This window comes from Pteropus alecto, unplaced genomic scaffold (genome assembly GCF_000325575.1).
Source record: "Pteropus alecto unplaced genomic scaffold, ASM32557v1 scaffold50, whole genome shotgun sequence".
Taxonomy (NCBI): domain Eukaryota; kingdom Metazoa; phylum Chordata; class Mammalia; order Chiroptera; family Pteropodidae; genus Pteropus; species Pteropus alecto.
Window position 1 is genome coordinate 7,255,190 of NW_006431918.1, and position 20,216 is coordinate 7,275,405.

Genomic DNA, 20,216 nt, shown 5'->3' on the forward strand with positions numbered 1-20,216 from the left:
CGCACCCCTTACACCTCCAGCTACAGGAAGCTTCACTGATGTGACCCTGGGCCCTGTGGCTACACTGAAACCCTCACCACAGCCCCCACGGGCCACTCACAGCCAACTGAGTGCAGCAGGGACACTGGGGCAGACCTGTTCCTGGGAGACACAGGTCCCCTCACTGCAGTCTGGGACACCCCCGCCAACCTCGCCTCCAGTCCTGCACGTGCTATCCGACGTGCACTGCAGTCTGACAGCTCTCCCAGCCTCCCCACCTTGCTCCCTATTTTCTCTCTCACCAGCATTTCCCCCAGCGAAATCCTTGCACATTTAATCTTATTTTGGCACCCACTCCACTGAGAACCCAGACTAACACAACCATACCAATGAATATTCAGCTTTGAAAACTTAGCTTTGATAAATTAAACATAGAGAGACAACAGAATTAGCTCTTGATGGATAAGGGCTGTCCCATTAATCTAAAGTCAAAAATAACCATTTTTGCACAACATGATGTCCATGTCTATGGCTCGATTTAATTCCTAAATGACCTTATTAACATGGTATCATTTTCTTGAATATGACTTTTACAAAGAGTGATTTTAACCTATCTCCCAAAACATATCCTTTTCTAAGCATCCAAAATAGGCTTTCGATCCCTTATCTAAAACCCCGGAGACCATGTGTTTGGGAATTTAAACTTCATATTTTAAAAAAGTCATATAACATCTGCCATATTTGACATAACCCAGCAGGTCTGGAGCAGAACTCTATAATCATATACATTACAAACATACAAATATTACACAACATACAAATATTAACACGAGTGAGATAAAAACAGCCTCGAGACAGTACAGGAATGGGTTTGCCTCCAAATGAGTTCAACAAAGGTTAGGTTGTGCTATCACATGAATTTTTTTTTTTTTTTTAATTCAGTTTTCAGAGCTTTTTGAATTTTGGAGTTGTAGGTAGGGGATTGCGGACCTATATAGTCACACTAAAGAAAACGATGCAGCCCTATTTAAAAAACAAGCAAACAAAAAACAGATATGTCTTTGTATCAATCCAGAAAGAGAAATGGCCATCCCACAGCATTGGGTGAAGAAAGCACGGAGCAGAACAACTTGCGAAGGCAGTATTTATTTATTATACACGCATAGGGTGGGGAGAGGACAGACAGACAATCTTCACTTCTCAAGCAACTCTCCGCCCCCCTCCCCACCTTTTACTACGACAACCCTTTGAAATGACTTTATCTCTGGCTAAGAAATGCTGTGGAAATAGTGTTTATGAGTATTGATTGTGATGTGGGCAAGTTTTAAAGTATGAATTGATGTTATTTTTGAGACAGAGAGACTAAGTTCGCCTCTGCAAACTGTTTATATTGACGGCAGGTAACTAGAATGTTTTACATAAACTGGGGGCCGAGAGAGTACACAAAGGAAATTTACTTAGGATATTAAATAAGGCTCCTCTGTCAAGGCAAGGGACCCAGGATTTGAAAATTAAGGACAAGAGCCCCTGCAATAGAGACTCCCAGGTATCCTTTCTTACATCAAAGGAGAGGATACGGGATATAGGGTGTGACTGCTATCAATGGGAACTCCTCAAGAAACACCCAATACCGGACATCTTTCCTCACCTGCCTCTGAATCCCCGTCTTCCATGCATAAAAGGCTCTTTTCTGCATCGACCACTTAGGGAGAGGCTTTTCTCCTTCTCCCTTGCCCTGCTTCCTTCCTAAGATTTTAATTCTAAATGATAAAAACACAAACAACAAAAGATGAAGAGCAGGAAGACAGACAAATTAAAAAGGAAACATTCTCCTCCGTCACTCCAATAACCCTGAGAGAAACGGTCTGCAATGGTCAAAAGTTAAGGAATCTTAATTAGATATTGGAAATTCAAATCTAATATGGTAATATTCACTATACATTTATATGTTCAATATTGACTTTTTTCACAATAAGCATGCAGGAAAATAACTTCATGATTTTTAAAATCTCACATTTAAGTTATGGACATGCCTGAGAACAATATTAGTTAATATATGTAAAATGCTCTTATTATTCTCTACGAAGCCCTGTCTGGGGATGTCCTAAGTGCAAACGCTCTGATTGGCACTTTAACAAACATCATTCCATTTGTGCGCTGCTTATTCAGCCTCTGAGTCTAAGGCACTGTGTTTGGCACCGGAGATACCCCAGTGAACAAAGTAAGTGTGACCTCTACCCCCAAGAAGCAGGAAAACCATCGTGGAGGCAGCATTAAGCGAGTTAATGCACGTTTGATGAGTGAATTCCATCAATGATGAGTGTTAGGAGCAGAAGCACAGAGTAACCAGGCAGATCCTCACTGCAGCTCTCTTAGGTCGATCTCATCCTCAATTATTGGTAAAGAGTTCTCATTAATATTTGCAGCATTAAGGTATGCTAATTAGAATAATCCTGAACAAATAATAATTTTATAATTATAGCTATTACAAAATGACTTTGGAAATTATTTTATATCAACCGGTCAATTGAGAAAAGAATGGGAATAAATGTGGAAGAAAGTCTAAATGTGTGACAGAGTATATGGATAATCACTGCCCTCAAATTTCACTAGCACTGTTGGATTCCTCATAGAGGAAAATTCCTCCACGCAGAGGTTTAGAGACCTTCAAGGCAAGACGTCGACCCCACCCCTAAAACGGAAAAACACTAGCATAAGGACAACGTGGAAACAAATATCAGGTTTGTATTTTCCAAAGACATGTTCCATATTTTACAAGACATTTTAAATTTCAAAGACTGGTCCCTTTGTGCCCATAAATCACTAAGACAACCTGGAAATCTCAGTACTTTGATGTCAAACCACATCCAAGATTACCTCTAGAACCTAGAAATAACACAAAAATCCTAATCAAACCAAGTACCTTGTTTTGAAAAATATCCCCACTATGCTCAAAAGGCACTAAAATGGTAAGAGATAAACATCTTCATTCAAGACCTGCTGCACTAAACTAGAACTCTCATCAGCATGTACAGCCGGGCTTCAAAGTTGGCATACTTAGGTAATCTTAGATTCTGTAAAATGAAAGCTCATGGAAATGGAACGTCCAAATGTAGAAAAGTGGGTATTCCATCAAAAAACATGTGATAAGTAGTTTCTTGCTTCCTTCCCTACCAGCGCTGTCAATTCCAATAACTTGACAAAGATCCTCTGGACTAACCAATGTATATGTCTATTTAATGAAGAAAAAAACTCCTTAAAATGAAGAATTCTAGGTCCCTGGGTATCTCCTGACAGCTCATAATGGAAAAGCTATCAGTTGACATGTTACACAAAATGAGAGTGACATAAGGAATTCAGAGTGGTGTTAATGAGACAGCCAACCCTTGATGGGACCTTAACTTGGCTTCACTTTAAATTTTACTGTCGCAAAATTGTTATAATAAAGAAGTATGTTCTAAGAGTTGGCAAATCATGGGATTTGTGCTACCATTGACCTTTCTCCACATCCATAGTTAACCTTGCATCCTCTAGAACAGACTTGGCCTTAGAAGACAGCATAACAGAGAGTTCCAAGTAGCCACTACCCATGAACTGAAGCAGGCACAAGAGTCAGTCTATTTGCCAATCCTAGTTTAGACTACCTTACCTGACATTCAAAATGCCATATTCTGACACCAAATGGATCCCCATCAGACTTAAGCTGTCGCCATTGTTAAGGTCTGTGTTTGATACTGCTAAGGAACGTGGATGGAACGAGAAGAAAAATAAGGCTAAAGTCACAATCAAGGGTTCACCTTCCTCAGTTTCCAAATCTGTTTGTAATACAGATAAAAGATGACATCAGCCAATCACTGACCTTATGGAGAGCAGGAGCCAAGACTGGTACCAAGAACCCATTGTAAATATAATTTACAAGCTGATTACGAATTAAGGGGTGAGCCACCTACGAGAGAAACAAGTAGTCATGAAAAAGACAAAAAATTCAATCTTTAGGTCTTCTTAAAAATCAAACATTTCTGTGTACATCCTGAATTCAAAAAGGAAATCCAAATTTTGGCCATTTATTCCATGGCCAAAAGAATAATTCAGACTTTAAACCACAGTACAATTGTTTCAGATGCTTTATTCCAGTATAAACACCTTGAGCTTTCAAATTTTAAAAAACTGGAAATTTTAAGTTTCCATTTGATAAAACAGACAATAGACTGAATATGTATATGGACTCAAATTAAAATTAACAAACTGGAAAGTATAATTTTTGCCTCATAATTTCTTCTACGTCCCATCTCAACTTGTGACTAATTAAAGAAAAAAAGAATGTAACAGTCAAAGTGGGCAATTAAATACATGTATTTTGCTACCAGAAGAATTTTCTCATTTTGAAGGTGTACTTTCTGCTACTCATTTTACTGAGAGGAAGGCACTTAGAAAATCTTTTCATAAAAAATAGATCCTGTTCAAAAGCAGAAAACATTACCAGATGTACAACACTTTCTATATTTGATTTGCAAAATGTATTTAGCATGGATAATCCCTACTAATATCTTTTGTAAGTAATATTTTCAATAGTACCCTCAAATAAAACAATTTTAAAAGTATATGGCCTGAATTTCAAAATATAGTATAAAATATATCTTTTCTCTGTTCTTAACCATGCCTGTTAGCTTTACTTCTTTAAAAAATAAAAAAAAAAAGGAAGTCGAACAATAAAATAAAAAGCAATTTCTAGGAAAGTGAGGCTAGATCTTTAAATTACTAATAATCTTTCTCTGTGAACAATTGGGAAGAAACTAATAGTTCCATCTATTTCCACACACTTCTGCAAGAAAATGTTGATAGACTCTAAAATTTAAAAAAAAAAAAATAACTTAAGATGTAATCCACTTATCTTACATATAAATAAAACTTCTTTGACTTGGCAATAAAAATGAGATGGGAACCAAAGTAATTTACTTGCATTTTCTTCCAGAAACTATTTCTTTATTTGGTAGATAAACAGATTATAACTAACATTTTTCACCTTAAAATCACCATAAAGAAAATTTGATGTCTTAATAAATCCAACATTAAGGTGATATTTATGCTGTATAGAAATAAACATTTTTGATGAAAACCTACTATATCCTTCAATGTATATGAAATCTGATTTTTATTGAAAACAATAACAAGAAATCTGAAAGTAAAAATCTAATCAAAAAGCCAAACATATTAGATAGAGCTCAGGGGCTGTTTCCCACCTCCCCCACCCCCTCTCCCCGAAGCAGGGCAATTTCAAAGCAAATTTATTTTGTGTTGCTAAGATGGTTAACTTCTTTTAAATTCAATTGGGATAAGAATATTCTTTATGTAGTATGCACCATTAAGCAAAATAAAGTGTTTTCCTATGTAGGCTCCTAAAAAGACCTTGAAATAAAAGTGGTATAATTTGGAGTACTTAGAAGCCTAAAAATATCTATTTAATGAGTCAGGCATTGAACTTATTTTTGATAGTTAAGTGGATAATCAAAACAGAATTAACATTTTTTATAAGGAAGATAAAGAAAATCTACTTATTTTTTCTCAATTAAAACTTCCCAAAAACCCATAAACTATCATTTTTCCTCATTCAAGGACATTCTGTATGCTTAAAGCAAAGTATCAATATTCCATAAACTTTTATTAAAATAAAAAAGGAAATGCTTATAAACTAATACTTCGTAGTGCTTGTACTCTGAATGGACCATAACAAAGGGCCCCTCTGTTGTGCTCTGTTACCTGGATGACCGCATTGCAAAACTCCAGGGAGTTCATGAACTGGGCCAGCGCTGGGAGAAGGAGCCAGTCATCCCTCAGAAGGCAGTGCCACTCCTCGCCTTTCTCCTCTAGCTTTGTAGGCAGGGAAGAGTAGAGACCACTGAGCCCGGTTGCAAGGACCTGTGTTCAGAAGTAAAAATGTAATCAACTCTTTTCCAAAGTCTTTAACTTGCAACTAACAGCTCCCAGGTGAGGCCAGTGACGTTGGTCCACTTGAAGTGAGTGGAAAGGTATTAAAGTATCAGAGGGCATCCGCTAGCTAGGGGGCATTTGACAGGTAGAGACAGTCGGGAAGGACGACTCCAATAGAGGGAGCAGCAGTACCCAAGGGATTTGTCTAATCCATACACAGCTGACATGTGTCTCGTATGTAGCAAGCGTGTGCTGGGCTAGAGGGGGGACACATACAAAGGTGAAGAAAACATGATTCTTGCCCCAAAGGTGTTCAGGACAGGGGCGAACTCATAATCAATGCATTACAGTGCAATACGCTGAGTGCAGATACAGAGAAGGCACACACTCCAGTCTAAGAAGGCACTTCCACCCCAGGAGGAAGCCCTGGACCAAGGTGGTTCGTGACAGAAGATGTCACAGGTAAGAACCATGAGTGGCTCTATGAGAAAGCTCTCTACAGACATGTTAAAGGTCATGACTAGCATACACAAGTTTACAGTTTAGAAAGAGCTCTAATCCGATCTTTACAAATCATAACTAGAAGAACTGGGGCCATGGGTCATTTAGATATGATGACAATTATTCAAACAGAAATAAACTGGGTCTAAACTGAAGCATTGGCAGTAGGAAAAGAGAAGAGGAATGAATTTGAGATTCACATATAGGGTACATGTGAGGGTGATCTAAGACATCTATCGATCCACTGTTAATCCAAAGCTCATGGAAGTTACTTCCTCCCTCAGTACTCTGTTCCTAAAACGATACTGACAGTGTTTGGGTTTACTAAATGAGGCTGAATGCGAACTCGAAATTGTCAAGTTATCCAGCTTGGTTGTTAAGAAAACAATGATGCCTTTAACAGAGATAGAAAGGTAGAAAATGAACACACTTGTGCTGAGTACCTGTTGATTTTATCTTGTGGAGTATAAGACCAAGAGAAACAACAAATTTCTCAGTATGGGAAGTCTTCCAAGTGGAAGTGATGCTCGCCAAACAGCACCTTAGAGATGCTGATGTGCATCTGGCAGATGGGCAAAGGGTGGACAAGCGTTTCACAGAACAGAAGCAAAGAACTTATCTATAAAAGGTCTCATCAATATATGTTTTTAGCAGGTTTATTTTTTTTTTTCAGTGTAAATATAACTGGGTCTAAAATTAGGTAGACAACTTTAATTTTGGTTAATTTACAAGTAAAATGATGACAAAAGAAAAGGCATTCCTCTAGGGTAAACCTGAGGTTATAAGGGACTCAATGGGATGAAAACGTTCAAGAAAACATTCAATCCTGAATTAGGCCCAGAAAAGAAACACCGAAGTATTTATTGATGTCAGTCTAAGAAGAGATGAACAAGCAATTACGATAGTATAAAAATGCTCAGAATACGTAATAGAAAATATATGGTGCTGTGGATATACAAAAAGGTCCTTAACTCAGTCTTGGGGGTGGGGGTTGGAGCAGGAAAGGTTCGCAGAAGAAGTGATGTCCAAGCTGCTGAAGAATAAACAGTAGTAAGCCAGAAAAAAGTGTTGGAAGAAAGAATATTTTAAACAGGATGGAAGTCTCAAAGGAAAAGGTAATGATGGCATCTTCCAGGAACTAAGCACAGTATTATTGGTGTGTAGAATTAGAAGTGGGAATCGACTGGCGAAGTAAGCAGGAGTCAGATCCTGCAGGGTTTTGTATGTCAAGATAAAGAGCTTGAGAGACATCCCAGTGGAGAGCACGGCAGGCAGCTGATGCTTAGGAGGGGGATCTAGCTTAGAGATGGAGATCTGGAACCATCCATACGTAGGTGGTACCTCAAGCCGTATAGACCAGAGGGAAAAGAAAAGGAGGTTTAGACAGGTAAGATACAACAAAATAATCCAGAGTGCCTGGCATTAGAAACAGAAATTGAGAAGGAGGTGTGGGTCCACGTATGTTGAACTTGGAAAAATTATCTATAAACTCATTATTGTCTCCCTTTTCCCGTGTTTCCACAGCACCTTCTGTATCCTTTTGTGTAGCAACTGTCATTCATTCGCTTAGTAGTGAATTGGCTGTCTTCTCCATCTCACCTGGTCTGACTTGTTTAGTCTAGGCCACAGTGGAGGTGGGGGTGACTTGTCTAGTCTGTTATGGTTTCAGATGCTAGCAGTATTTCCCATGAATAACACATTCAGCTCAACAGCAGAGCAGAGGCCTGGCCTGAGGAATGAGAACCTGGAAGTCTGAACACAGGGAAACCAGATGACGCCATGGGAAGGAAGGGGCGAGATAATGTGGGACAGAAGTCTACAAAGGAGTAGGGAGGGCAGCGAGAGAAACAGATGAACCATTTCAATATTAGAAAAACAAAATTATATGTATTTCTCTGTTCTGTTGCCTAGTGACCTTAATTCACTCATTCATTCACTCTCACTCATTAAAGAAGAACTACTATTCACCTTCAGGCCAGATAATATGGTAAGTACAAGAAACACAACAATAAACAAGATAGTGCATTTATCTCTTTTGCAAAATCAAGGCATCTGTGGTCCCAAAGGAGAATGTCCCCTATTTAAAGTACTTAACTCCTTGTCAACATACCCAAACAAATCACTTTAATTCCAGTTTTGAATATGACCCAAGCGAGTTGCCTGTAATAAATTAGAAACCTCTGCCAAGAGAGAACAGAGACCAAAAGTTCTCCTTCAAGGGAAATCTAACCTTGATGCCACATTTTTAAAACCAATTACATTTGCTAACTCATGCTAAATTAACCACAGAACAAAGGCTTTAATTCTGCATACTCCTGATTCCTTAACTACTTTGAGGCTTTGAAGATGAATTCATAAAGACAGGCTTAATTTGTCTGACTAAAAAGCTGGGAATAACTATTTAGTATATCAATATAATTACAGCAACATTAATCTTCAAATTATAGACATCAGTGGCAGTAATTAAAAATAACACATATCTAATATTCACTTTAAAAAAAAGTATTCTTGAAAAGGGCATGGCTGAGATGCGAATAGAAGACTGTGTGTATAGGACAGGGCAGTGTAATAACTGGACATGGAGTCCTGCTGTGCTCTCGCCACTATTAAGTGGAGCTAGAAGATGTCTCTGCGATATTCTTTAGGCAAAGGAACATGGAAGAAAATGTTCTGCAGAATAAAGAGTACTACATAGTCTTAAGAACAAGATTCCAAATCTTTACTGCTAAATATTTATATCCTCCATTCTCAGACTTTGCTCAGAGTTCAGATTCATTCATCTAACTCACATCTATTTCTAGAACAGCTATGGTCCAGGTACCATGTCAGGCTGGTACCGGGGTAAGAGCAGTGAACAAGTCAGACCAGGTGAGATGGAGAAGACAGACAATAAACTAATAAGTGAAAGAATGACAGTTGCTACATGCAAGGATACAGAGGATGCTGTGGGAACATGGGAAAAGAAGAGGCCACAACAGGTTTGCAGATCATTTTTCTAAGAGTTTAGGGGCACAATCTATGTACTTTTTAAAAAAATCTATTTACTTTTACATTTCGTTTTTAACTTAAAAATTAGAAAATACATAGATATTCAATAACTAATTAAAAATAAAATGCCCATCTACTATTTCAGCCTTTTTTGATCCTGATCACATAAAAGTAATTATAAAACGTATTTATTCCCAACACATTAAGTATTAACCCAATATTTTTAATTTATCTTCTCTCGAAAGTCTCTTTACAAGAAACTAATCACCATATACAACTAAAAGGATAACAACAGATAATTTAAAAAGCAAACCACTTCCTTGACAGCTGCATAGCATGTTAGTTGTTGAGACGATAGATTTTAGTATCAGAATAACAAGGTTTTGAACCTGACTGCCATTTACAGACAGTTATCAAGTTTTCTAGGGTTCAGTTTCTTCTGAGTTGCTACGAGAATTAAAGAAAATAACGCATGTGAAGAAATGACCATCATAGTTTTCACACAGCGACGTTTCCAGTGGGGGGAGAAAGATGGCAGATACAGAGCACTGAACACGTCAGGGAAGGTCCATCTTTAATGTGAAACATCTAACAGCACCCCGTTAATGTCAGCAAAAACAAAAAGAATTTTAGCAGATGGCTTTAGTCTGAAGCTAGCAGCAGAACACCTGGTAGGGACCATTTGATACACCTTGCCAAAATAAAAAGCCTCATAAATTTTACATGTGGGATAAATAACTTTCTAACTATGGCTGCATACCTGAAAGTTACTTATTTCAATTTGCATTTCCTAATTTACGCATAGGCTGTTTTCTACTTTTGCCAGTATTTAATAAGTCACAGGGCTTAATTATCAATATTTGATTTAAAAAACATAAAAGGATACAGAGTCATTTGTTGGCACTAAATTGTTCCCCACACTATCCTCATTCTCCCTCTTTTCTTGGAAAAGCACATCTCAAGAGAAGAGGCAGTGGAACCAGCAAGCTCTTCCTATCAACTACAACAACAAAAGTTTCCAAAAGTGGTCCAATTTCCTGAAAGAGTCATTACCCTTCCCAAAGCCTGATGTTAACACACTTTGACAATCATACTAATTAGAGAAAGCTTTTTGTCAATTGTGGTCCTTCGCCGGTTGGTTAACAGAGTATGCTTTATACTCGACATAAAAAGGTTCTTTTTTTTTTCTTAATTATGTTGTCAGATGTAATTATAGAAAACTGAGTACAAAGGAGATTATGGGATCTACCCCGAGGAGGCAGCTTAACACCACGGAACTGTTCCATTCTAGCAAATAAGGTCAGCTGGAGATGTTGTTTCTCCTCCAATTTTAATGAACTGTACAGTGTTTTAAAACACGTTTTTATAAAAGCAACTACTCAGTGAAATCTGCTTATAAGTGGAAATAGAAATGTTAAAAACATGCTCCATTCTAGTCTTAGTAAATTTAAATTTTTAAGTATGAAATATTACAAACACACAAAACATAACAGAATAGAAACCATCCCCAAGATTTAACAGATTTTAATATTTGACCATGATTTCTTCAAGGCCTCTATTTTTTTCAAAAAACAAAACAACAAATACGGCTAAACCTTACACCAATCCCATCACCACCCCTTCTCCTTCCTTCACCCGTAAAAGCAAGCACAGTCTTAGATTTAGTACATATTATTCCTGTACTTGTTTTCGTACTTTTACTGTATTCATATATATCCAAAAAAAAAAACAGCATAAAGATTTTGTGTCTTAAAATTTTATGGAAATTTTATGTAAATACTGACATACTACGTGTAACATCTTACTATTTACTTTTGTTACTTAACATGTTTTTAGACTTATAGGTAGTCGCACACGCAGATAGTTACATGCTAATACATATGATTCCTTCATTTTGAATGCTGAGTAGGATTCCATTGTAGATTAGTTTATCTTTCCCTTAATATACATCTTTTTTTCTTTTCCTCAAATCACTTGTATTTAATATCTTTGTGCATGTATCCTTGCAAACACGTGCTAGATTTCCCTGGGCAGATATCTGGAGTAAAGATGCAGAATCACATGGTATGCAAATATTCAAATTATATTAAATATTGCCATATTACTTTTCTGAGTTATTGTATCAATTTATATTCTCAAGAGTTTCTGTTTTTCCATATCCTTGACAATACTTGGTGTTAACAGATGTCTAACAGTTAGCCACTGTGATGAGCATTATCTGGTGTCTCATTGTGTGTTGATTTGCATTTCTGATGTGGGGAAGATGAGAATATTTTCATATGTTTATTGGCTTTGCATGTCTTCTGGGAATTGCCCATTCATATATTTTCCTGTTTTTTTAATGTGTTGTTTTGTCATTTTCCTTTAATTTGTAGCAATACAAATATTTTTGTATATTTTGGGTACCAATTAGTTATAGTTATGTGTGTTGCAAATTTCTTCTCACAATCAGTGTTTTTCATTCTTAGCTCCAGTCTTTTCTTTATGGTTGCTGTTTTATAGGAAATCTTGATAATATTTATACACGAGATAGTAATTACACACATGGGTCCTTAAGTCAGACTGCCCAGGTTCAAATACTGACTCTGTCTCTTATCAGCGATGTTCACAGGTTCAGGGATTAGAATGTAGACAGCTTTGGTGGGTTAGAGGGCATTAATTATTCTGCCTATCACAAACACTATGTCCAGTATGGAGCACTCTTGAAGAAATCCGAGCAATAACACAGCAAAATCAGAATTCTTTTAGGAGTTTAATCTGACGATGTAAGATGGGTGAGTTTGAGAGATGCTGGGATAGTAGGGAGACACATTAGGATCTAGAAATAACAGTGGTAGGAATGAGAACGAAATGGAAGAGCTGGATGTAAGCAATGTTGAGCAGGTAGAAGCTTATTAAAATATAAACTTTTTTCTGAGGGAGCTCAAAGAGAAACTTAATATATCGGTCAGATGAATGGAATCAGTTCTTCACTGCCCATTTGTAAAATCTTTGTAAAATTTTTTATTCGATTGGCCAGAACCCAGAAGAGAAGAGATACTTGGTACCCTTAATTTTTTAAATGAAATTGTTTTTCAAAAAAAATGTTTACTCATTTGTTTGCACTGAAATAAATATATGCCAGACACTAGGTGCCCCTAGTTTAGTAGTAAAAACAGGAATTTAGTTGTATAAAGAAGACTACTGCTTTTGAACCTCAAAGCAAAACACAGCATGTTACTCCCTAGGGTTGCTATTAGCATTTTGAGCAGGTCAGTTTTTTACTGGGTGAGACCATTCCACAAACTACTGGACATTAGGCATCCCTGGCCCTGAATAATAAGGCCAGTTGCCCTCCCGCCCCAGCCACCCCATGGCCCTATGATGCCCAAACACACCCCACATACATTTCAAAATGTCCTCTAAGTGCCCTCACCCCCTGTTCAAGAACTACCCATATAGTATTTATTAACAATTAATCTAATCTACTTATGGCAACTTGCCTGGCCTGTTCAAAAAACAAACAAACAAACAAACAAACAAACCCCAACAGTCTTATACAATATTCCAGCAAAATAAGGCATATTTAAGGCAATATAATTTATAAAGAAATATAATGAGAAGACTGGTAAAAAGAACAGATAATGGAAATAAACTAAAACTGTTTACTGAGTTGAGAAAATAAAAATAGCTGTTGACCAACAGAGCTGACAATCCAGATAAAGATATAAATCTATCATCTAAATCCCCTTTCCAAAATATAAGCCCTTCTTCCAAAAACACAACAAATGCCAAAAAACAAATAATCAGAGCCTTAAGACATTTTAAGAGTCGCAGACAGCTCCCATAATTTTCTGAAACTGTGAGTGGGCTAGGGCTACTCCAACATCTGCAAAGGACCTTACACTTTATTTCTTACCATATCAATGGTTAAAAAACTATACAGAGTAGAATATTTCTTGCTATCTCAAACTGTAAATATGTATTTGTTCTTTAAAATAAAATCAGTGCTTTGCATCTATAATTATAGTTATTATCTTGCTGAGAAACAAATTAATTTGTGAAACCAGTTGTGAAGGGTCTCACCACATGCCATGATTCGTGGGTAAAAAGTCAACCTGGAAAGCTAAAAATACAGAAAGTACAGGTCTTACCAATCACTCAGGATATGTGCTCTTAGGAAAAACTAAAATAGTTCCTCACCCAACAGAAATGAACCAAGATGTGGTAATACATACAGTTTCCTCTGCTGGCTAATTTTGAGCTGACACTACTCAGCCAAAAGGCATTGGATTAAGACTGCCCTGCTTCTTCCAAAAGATTTCCTTTAAACACCTTTCCATAGAAGGTGCCAAGTACAACTTGCTGAAAAGGATTAAAAAAGAATTTATCATTAGTACTAGAGAGGAAAAGAGGAGTGGAAAACATGGCAATGAGAGGGACTTACTGGACAAAAGTAGGTGTTCTCCACAATGTGATGGGCTACCATGCTGTTCTCAGCAGAGAGAGACATGATGAAAAGCAAAGCATCCCGGGCCTGCTGACCTACTGTCCCCTCTCGGTGAATGAAAGGTATCAGAAGGGAGAAGATGAGGAAGTTGGCCGCCCCTTGGTCCTCACTTGTGTGGAAAAAGAGTTCCAGAATGGACGAATCTTTGGCAAGGATGGAACAGAGCTGATTGAGCAGGACGACCAGCTTCCCCTCCACGGCAGGGGTGGCTGTTCCTGAACAAGAGCTCAGCAACATCATCAAGGGCTTCAGGATGGGCTTGTGGTGCAGCAGAGGCTGGTGTGACTGGGTGACCAGCATCTCATACATCTTTAGCTGCTCGATTTTCGTGTCGTCAGTAAATTCCCGCCTCAAGCTCCAAAGGAAGAGTTTCTCCATGATGTTCTCAGAGACCACGAATTCCAGAATTGGCCCCATCGCAGCATCCTTGGCTTGCTCTTCAATCAGCAAGAAGAGCATGTGTTCTACATAATTCTGCACAGCGCTGGCCTCATCTGGAGGGATGGATCCATATTTTGCCTGGGTGTTCTTCAAGGGGTCATGCTTCTCTAAGATCTTCACGACCTGTAACCAAATCAAATATCTGTCATCCATCCGATGTTTATCATAGTGAGAAAAACATATCACCCATCTTCACAGAAAAAAACAAGAGCCATGGCCCACAACCAGATGTGTGTGATCACTGTGTTTGTCTCTCCCTCATGAGAATAAAATGAAGGGGTTAAACTATAGAAAGAAGATGTTTGAAGATGTTTGTTTGTAATAGTTATAAATTTTGGCAACCTAATTGTCAAAGAAAGTCTATTATTGGGTCTATTATTACAAAGACCACGGAGCAAAATGAAAGAATTTAAGTGATGCATTAGATGAAAAAATAAGTTATTTTACATAGTTAGATCCATCATTATCAACTATGTCAAAAATGTGAAAAAAGACTGAAAATGAAAAAAGAGTGATTTGTGTTTTTGTGTTCAAGGTGATGACATTCTTAAATTGTTTTTTCTAAACTGTCAAGAACATTGCTTTTCAACTTTAAAATACATTAAATAAGTAAGACTACCTATGTTCTCCTATAAATTGAGTTGATTTGGAGATTACAGCAGGGAGACTCATCTGCCCTTGACAGAACAATATCCTTCCCTCTTCTTCTTGGATGGACAACCTCTTCAACTGGGCATGCAAGGTTAGGTAAAAGGAAACCGATGAACAGAAGACACCTACCTACTCGGCAGAATTGACTCTGACATATGGTACATGTTGAAACTAAAAAAATGAAAGTTTTGGACTCTGCATTTCTTTAAGCTGGAAAAAGTTCCAAAATAACCAATCACAAAATAAATTCCTAATGTACAGAATTTCTATTTGGGGTAATGAAAAATATTGGAAATAGTGGTGATGGTTGCAGAACATTGTGAATGTAGTTAATGCCATTGAATTGTATCCTTAAAAATAGTGAAGAGGGCAAGCTTCGTTATACGTATTTTACCACCAAAAAGAAAAAGTCAACTGACAGTTAAAAAAAAATGAATAAATCCCTAATTAGGACATGTGAGAGCTCTGGTGTTTCTCTCCCTTACCACTGCCGGCCTTTGAATGCTTCCTACCTCTCTGCTCATCAATACTGACCTCCACCTTGGGACCTGGAAATTAAAAGAATTTTATATCTTGACTTCCATGTAACTTTATGACCTAGAATTTCTATGATAAATACAGATGATGATTTTTAATCAAACATTGAAGACTTTCTTGGTTCCTTTTTGCCATTCTCTGCTGCATGCTATATAAAATGTTTGTCTTTTGCCGTACCCTCCTCACCCAGTTCTATAACATGCTGTTACATGTTCTGTATTTAGGTTACAAAATATTTGCAAGTCACTGAAGAAGCTGGCAAAGTTACATTGCTATGTCAGCATGCATGCAAGCAGTGACGGAAATTTATTACTCAGGGAAAGTTCTATGTTTTTCCCTGTCAGAACCAGGAACTTTTATACACCGGGCAATTACATCCTTATAAAATGAACAGAATTCTACAGAATCTGTAATCTCTATCAATTTCCATTATAAAATTAATAATGCTCTCACAAAGGGAAAAATTGCCCCAACAACCTTGAGTTGACATAGTCAATGAGAATGGCCTTCAGTTAGCAGCTACCCAGGATGTACATGACTCAGTGACAAGTGGCTCCGATGTGCCCACAGGACATCCCCTCTCCTTCGCTGAACACCGAACTCCAGAGGGCCTCTGACCCTTCCCAACTTCCAAGAAGCCGTCCAGAATTCCTCGAAGGCCTGACACTCGCTGGCAGAGACGCAGGGACCTGGCTGTCCTTTTTCGCTTTGGCCATGAGGACATCTCACAAAGTAGGATCACAGTACCACACGTGTCCAAAAGGGGGCTCCACCTCAACATAGAATTTCTCCCGCCCAAGAGCCCTAACTTCAAGGCCCCACATTCTGAAGAACAAATTAGCTACCTGTTTTCTCAGTTCTATAATTTCAAAGTCTGCATATTGAATTTACTTATGAGAGCTATCTATACATCTAGGCCTTGGGGTAGAAATGTAATTATACTTTTCATGTGTGTTCAGACTGTCTAAACTGTCTAAAATTGGGGCTGTTCATTATACACTGATAGTGGCACTGCAAATTAGCTCAATCTTTCTGGAAAACAATCTGGCAATAAGCAACAGAAGCTTTCAAATGGTTCCTGCCCTTTGACTTGTTAATCACACTTTACAGAAAATGCCTAAAGGAAACAACTCAAAATAATTTGTTAAAAAATGTTCACACCAATGATATTTTCCATAATGAAAAATAAAAATATTATTGACTCAGTCAAGAATAAGAGAATTATAATCAAAATGTTACATCCCCCTACGATAAAGCTATTAAAAATAAACACTAAGTGAATCATATAATTACTTGCAAATGTACACATGAAATAATTTAAGTTAAAAACTAAGTATATTGACAAATAGATGCATGATTAGAAGTGAATCCGAAAAGATATAAATGAGATTTTAAGGTTAATTAGTTCTTCTTTCCTATAAATTTATCTAATTTCATAATATAAATAAAAACAAAAGCAAAGTAATTTTGTACTAAAGTCCAAAAAGAGGACCAAAAACACTGTTAAAAACAATAATTAAAAAACTGATTCTTAGAAATCCCTAAGCAATATAAATTTATACATGTGCATAAGTATTTATATTATATGCATTCATGTAAATATTATATATCTAAAATGTATAAATGTAATATATACCAAAACTATTTACATGATCACAAGCTTTATTTTTCTCATAAATTAATCTTCATTTATATTATTTATTCCAATGTATTCCTTTGTAAGCAGATCTAACTTTTTTTTTCTATGAAAACCCTAAAAAAGAGAATCAAGATTTTTTATACAGAATGCAAACTATTTAGCAGCTTTTAAGTTGAAGCATGTTAACCCTCTTTATAGTAGCTCCTCTACACTGCCTTCTGGGTTAATGGGCCAAAAACATGAGAACAGAGCTACAGTAACCCACAGAGTTAGAAGGTTTGTTGATCATCTGGAATGCAGCAGATCCACTATGAGCCCTTTACTCATTCCCAGCCCCGGCCAGGGTGGTTTTACTGCCTGGAAGATGGGTGTGTTACAACCAAGGCCTGTGAGTCATGGGATACACAATGCCCAGCAAAGTACTGATTAAGCCTGTGTTGCCACATGTCCTTAACCTCTCTGCTTAGGTGGCAGGGCCCTCCCAGGCCACCTCCCTTTCCCTTCCAGGCAGACACTCCCATGACCTGCTTTTACAAGTGGGCTCTGGAGGCTCACACTCTACCTGGTTCCTATGCTAACAGAGAATGCCTAACACGCTACTTGGCTATAGAGTACAACTTGCACCAAAATGCCAAAGAACTTCTGTTCTATGTCCCAAGTTTGCTGCCCAGATGGTGCCATAGTTCTTTCAATTTCTGTAAACTGATTCCTGATGTGATCTGGACTTTTCCTTATTTTTTCTCTTTTGTGCCTGCCAAACTCCAATATTCCCGTCTCCCTAATTTCTGCCAACTGCCCACTTTCACTATCTATTCCGACCTTCCAGTCCTATGGATCCATGATCCCATGCTGTTCACTGTGGCTTCCCCAGGCCTAGCGAATTCTCTGAGTATATCCTCTATTTTACACTCTGAACCTTGCTTCAGATTTCCCAGCTCTAGCTTCTTCTCAGCTATACTTAGTCCCAGGGATTCAATTCAAGGGGGAAAAAATACACACACAATTAAGTGAGTTGGAGGAAGGAATCCAAGTAGAGAAGAGGGAAAGCAAGCAAAATACACTTTTCAAATATTTCTTTTACTAGTGTATATTTACAAAATACACTTTTCAAAAAGTTCACTTCATTAGGCTGAATGTAGCGTTTAAGAAACTAATCAACCCCTGATAAAGCCCACACTTATGAAGTAAGTAAACCAGCTGAGATGAGATATAGTACTGTAAATATTTTGCTGTTCATAGTTAGGCATTTGTTGATCCACAAACTTAACAAATACAAGCTGGTATATATATGTGTGAATCATGAGCCCAGATCACATATAGATCCACTTGTAAGTTATCACAATTCTAAAAAGAAACAAATGCACACACACACACAAAAAAATCAATAGTGTGAACAATGGCATACAAATTATCATCTGACCAATCTAGCTAAATTTTAACCTAACCAGAAAGTCATTTGACTTTAAATATGAGGATTATTGGGCCTGAACAAGATGAACAAGTAGCATATTTCTTTCATTAAGGAGTATCTACTCCCATCCTTAGCTCCAATGATGGGCTCCATCAGTCAATGATAATGGGCCTGAACTTCAAATATTCAAATTCTAAGGAGCTCATAGGCTTTCAGAATGTAAGGTCTAAATAAATCACATACTTACACCTCAAGCTAACAAATGATTAATCTTGCTTTCTTTCCCTCTGTCTGTTTTAGAGCTGGGACATCAGTTCCCTGTTCTATGACTGGAATTTAAACCATTGGCTCTTCAGTCTACAGGTGGCAGATTGTGGGGCTTCTTAGCCTCCGTAATTACAGCAAGAACTAGAAGGCAGTTTGCCTGGAATTGAAGCCAGAGCTGATGAAAAAATATGAGTACAAAGGAATTAAACCAAAAGGACCATTTACCAAATGATGAGGGGCACAGGAGCTAAAAGATGAATTCAGGGAGGTGAGGATAAAACTCAAGGAAAAAATGGAGTAAGTAAAACAGAAAAAAGATAGATGGACCTCGAGATAATCATGCTAAGCGAAATAAGCCAGATAGAAAAAGTTGAAAACCACATGATATCACTTACATGTGGGATACAAACTTAAAGGCCACAAACGAACAGGACAAACAAACAGAGACTCATGGACATGGACTATAGACTAGTGGTTACCAGAGGATAAGGGGGAAGGGAGAGGAGGAAGGTAAATGGGGTAAAAAGGGTCAAATATGTGATGACAGAAAGAAATCTAACTATGGGAGGCGAACACTCAATGCAATATATACTGTTAAATTGTACATCTGAAGCTTATTGGATTTCGTTAACCAATGTCAGCATAACAACAACAAAAAAGATGGAATGGATAAGGATTTTGATAAACTCCAGGCGTTTGTGGTGATTATGAAGGAAATGCAGAATGATATAGATGAGAAGGTGACTTTTAATAAATACACACAAGAGCAGCGAGCTTCCCCTTAGGAGATGAAAGGAGCATCAGGAACACAGGCTGATTGGAAAGACTGACACAGACTCACAGCTCTGGCTCCGGGGAAGTGGATGGAGCTGGTAGAGCATCGCTTATCCTTCACAAGAAGATTATGGCACTACAAAAACCAAAAAAGGACCCGCTAGATTCCCTTCATCAATATGGGACCTGCTACGAGAAATGTGTGCTGTGCAACCTACAGAACAACCAGGATCAGGGCAGGAAACTTCCACACTGGGCCTGGGCACCTTCCTCCCCCGCGGCATCTGGAGCCTCATCCTGATGGATCTGTGCTTCAGCCCCCGTGCCACTGAGGACATGCTTGCACCTTAGAGCCGCCACAGAACCTGCCAGCAGCTCTGGTTCATCTTTCTCCACAACTTGAGCTACATCGTAAAGGGTTGCTGCTCCCTTCCATGCCACCCCACCCCAGGCTTCCCTCCACCCGAATTAAAATCTTCATTTAAAGTAAAAAAAAACAAAAACAAAAACAAACAAACAAACAAAAACTTCATGATAAATACAAGTGTTTCTCTCCCCAATTAGCTTGACTTCATCTCAATATTGTTTCCTGTCTTACATACATTCACATA

The 20,216-nt window shown here is 37.8% G+C and overlaps 1 protein-coding gene and 1 pseudogene across 3 annotated transcripts in view; one reads left to right on the forward strand and one right to left on the reverse strand.

Moving 5' to 3' along the window:
- FAM160A1 (family with sequence similarity 160 member A1) overlaps positions 1–20,216 on the reverse strand; it is an 81,026-nt gene that overhangs the window by 54,811 nt on the left and 5,999 nt on the right. For all 3 annotated transcript variants that reach the window (XM_006906264.3, XM_015585081.2, XM_015585083.2), the window contains exons 2-4: positions 13,823–14,449; positions 5,737–5,895; positions 3,839–3,925 (exon numbers count right to left, since the gene is read on the reverse strand). In XM_006906264.3, coding sequence (XP_006906326.1) covers positions 3,839–3,925; positions 5,737–5,895; positions 13,823–14,449 — 873 coding nt within the window. The remainder of the gene's footprint in view (positions 1–3,838; positions 3,926–5,736; positions 5,896–13,822; positions 14,450–20,216) is intronic.
- On the forward strand, positions 17,448–20,058 carry LOC112474114 (annotated as a pseudogene).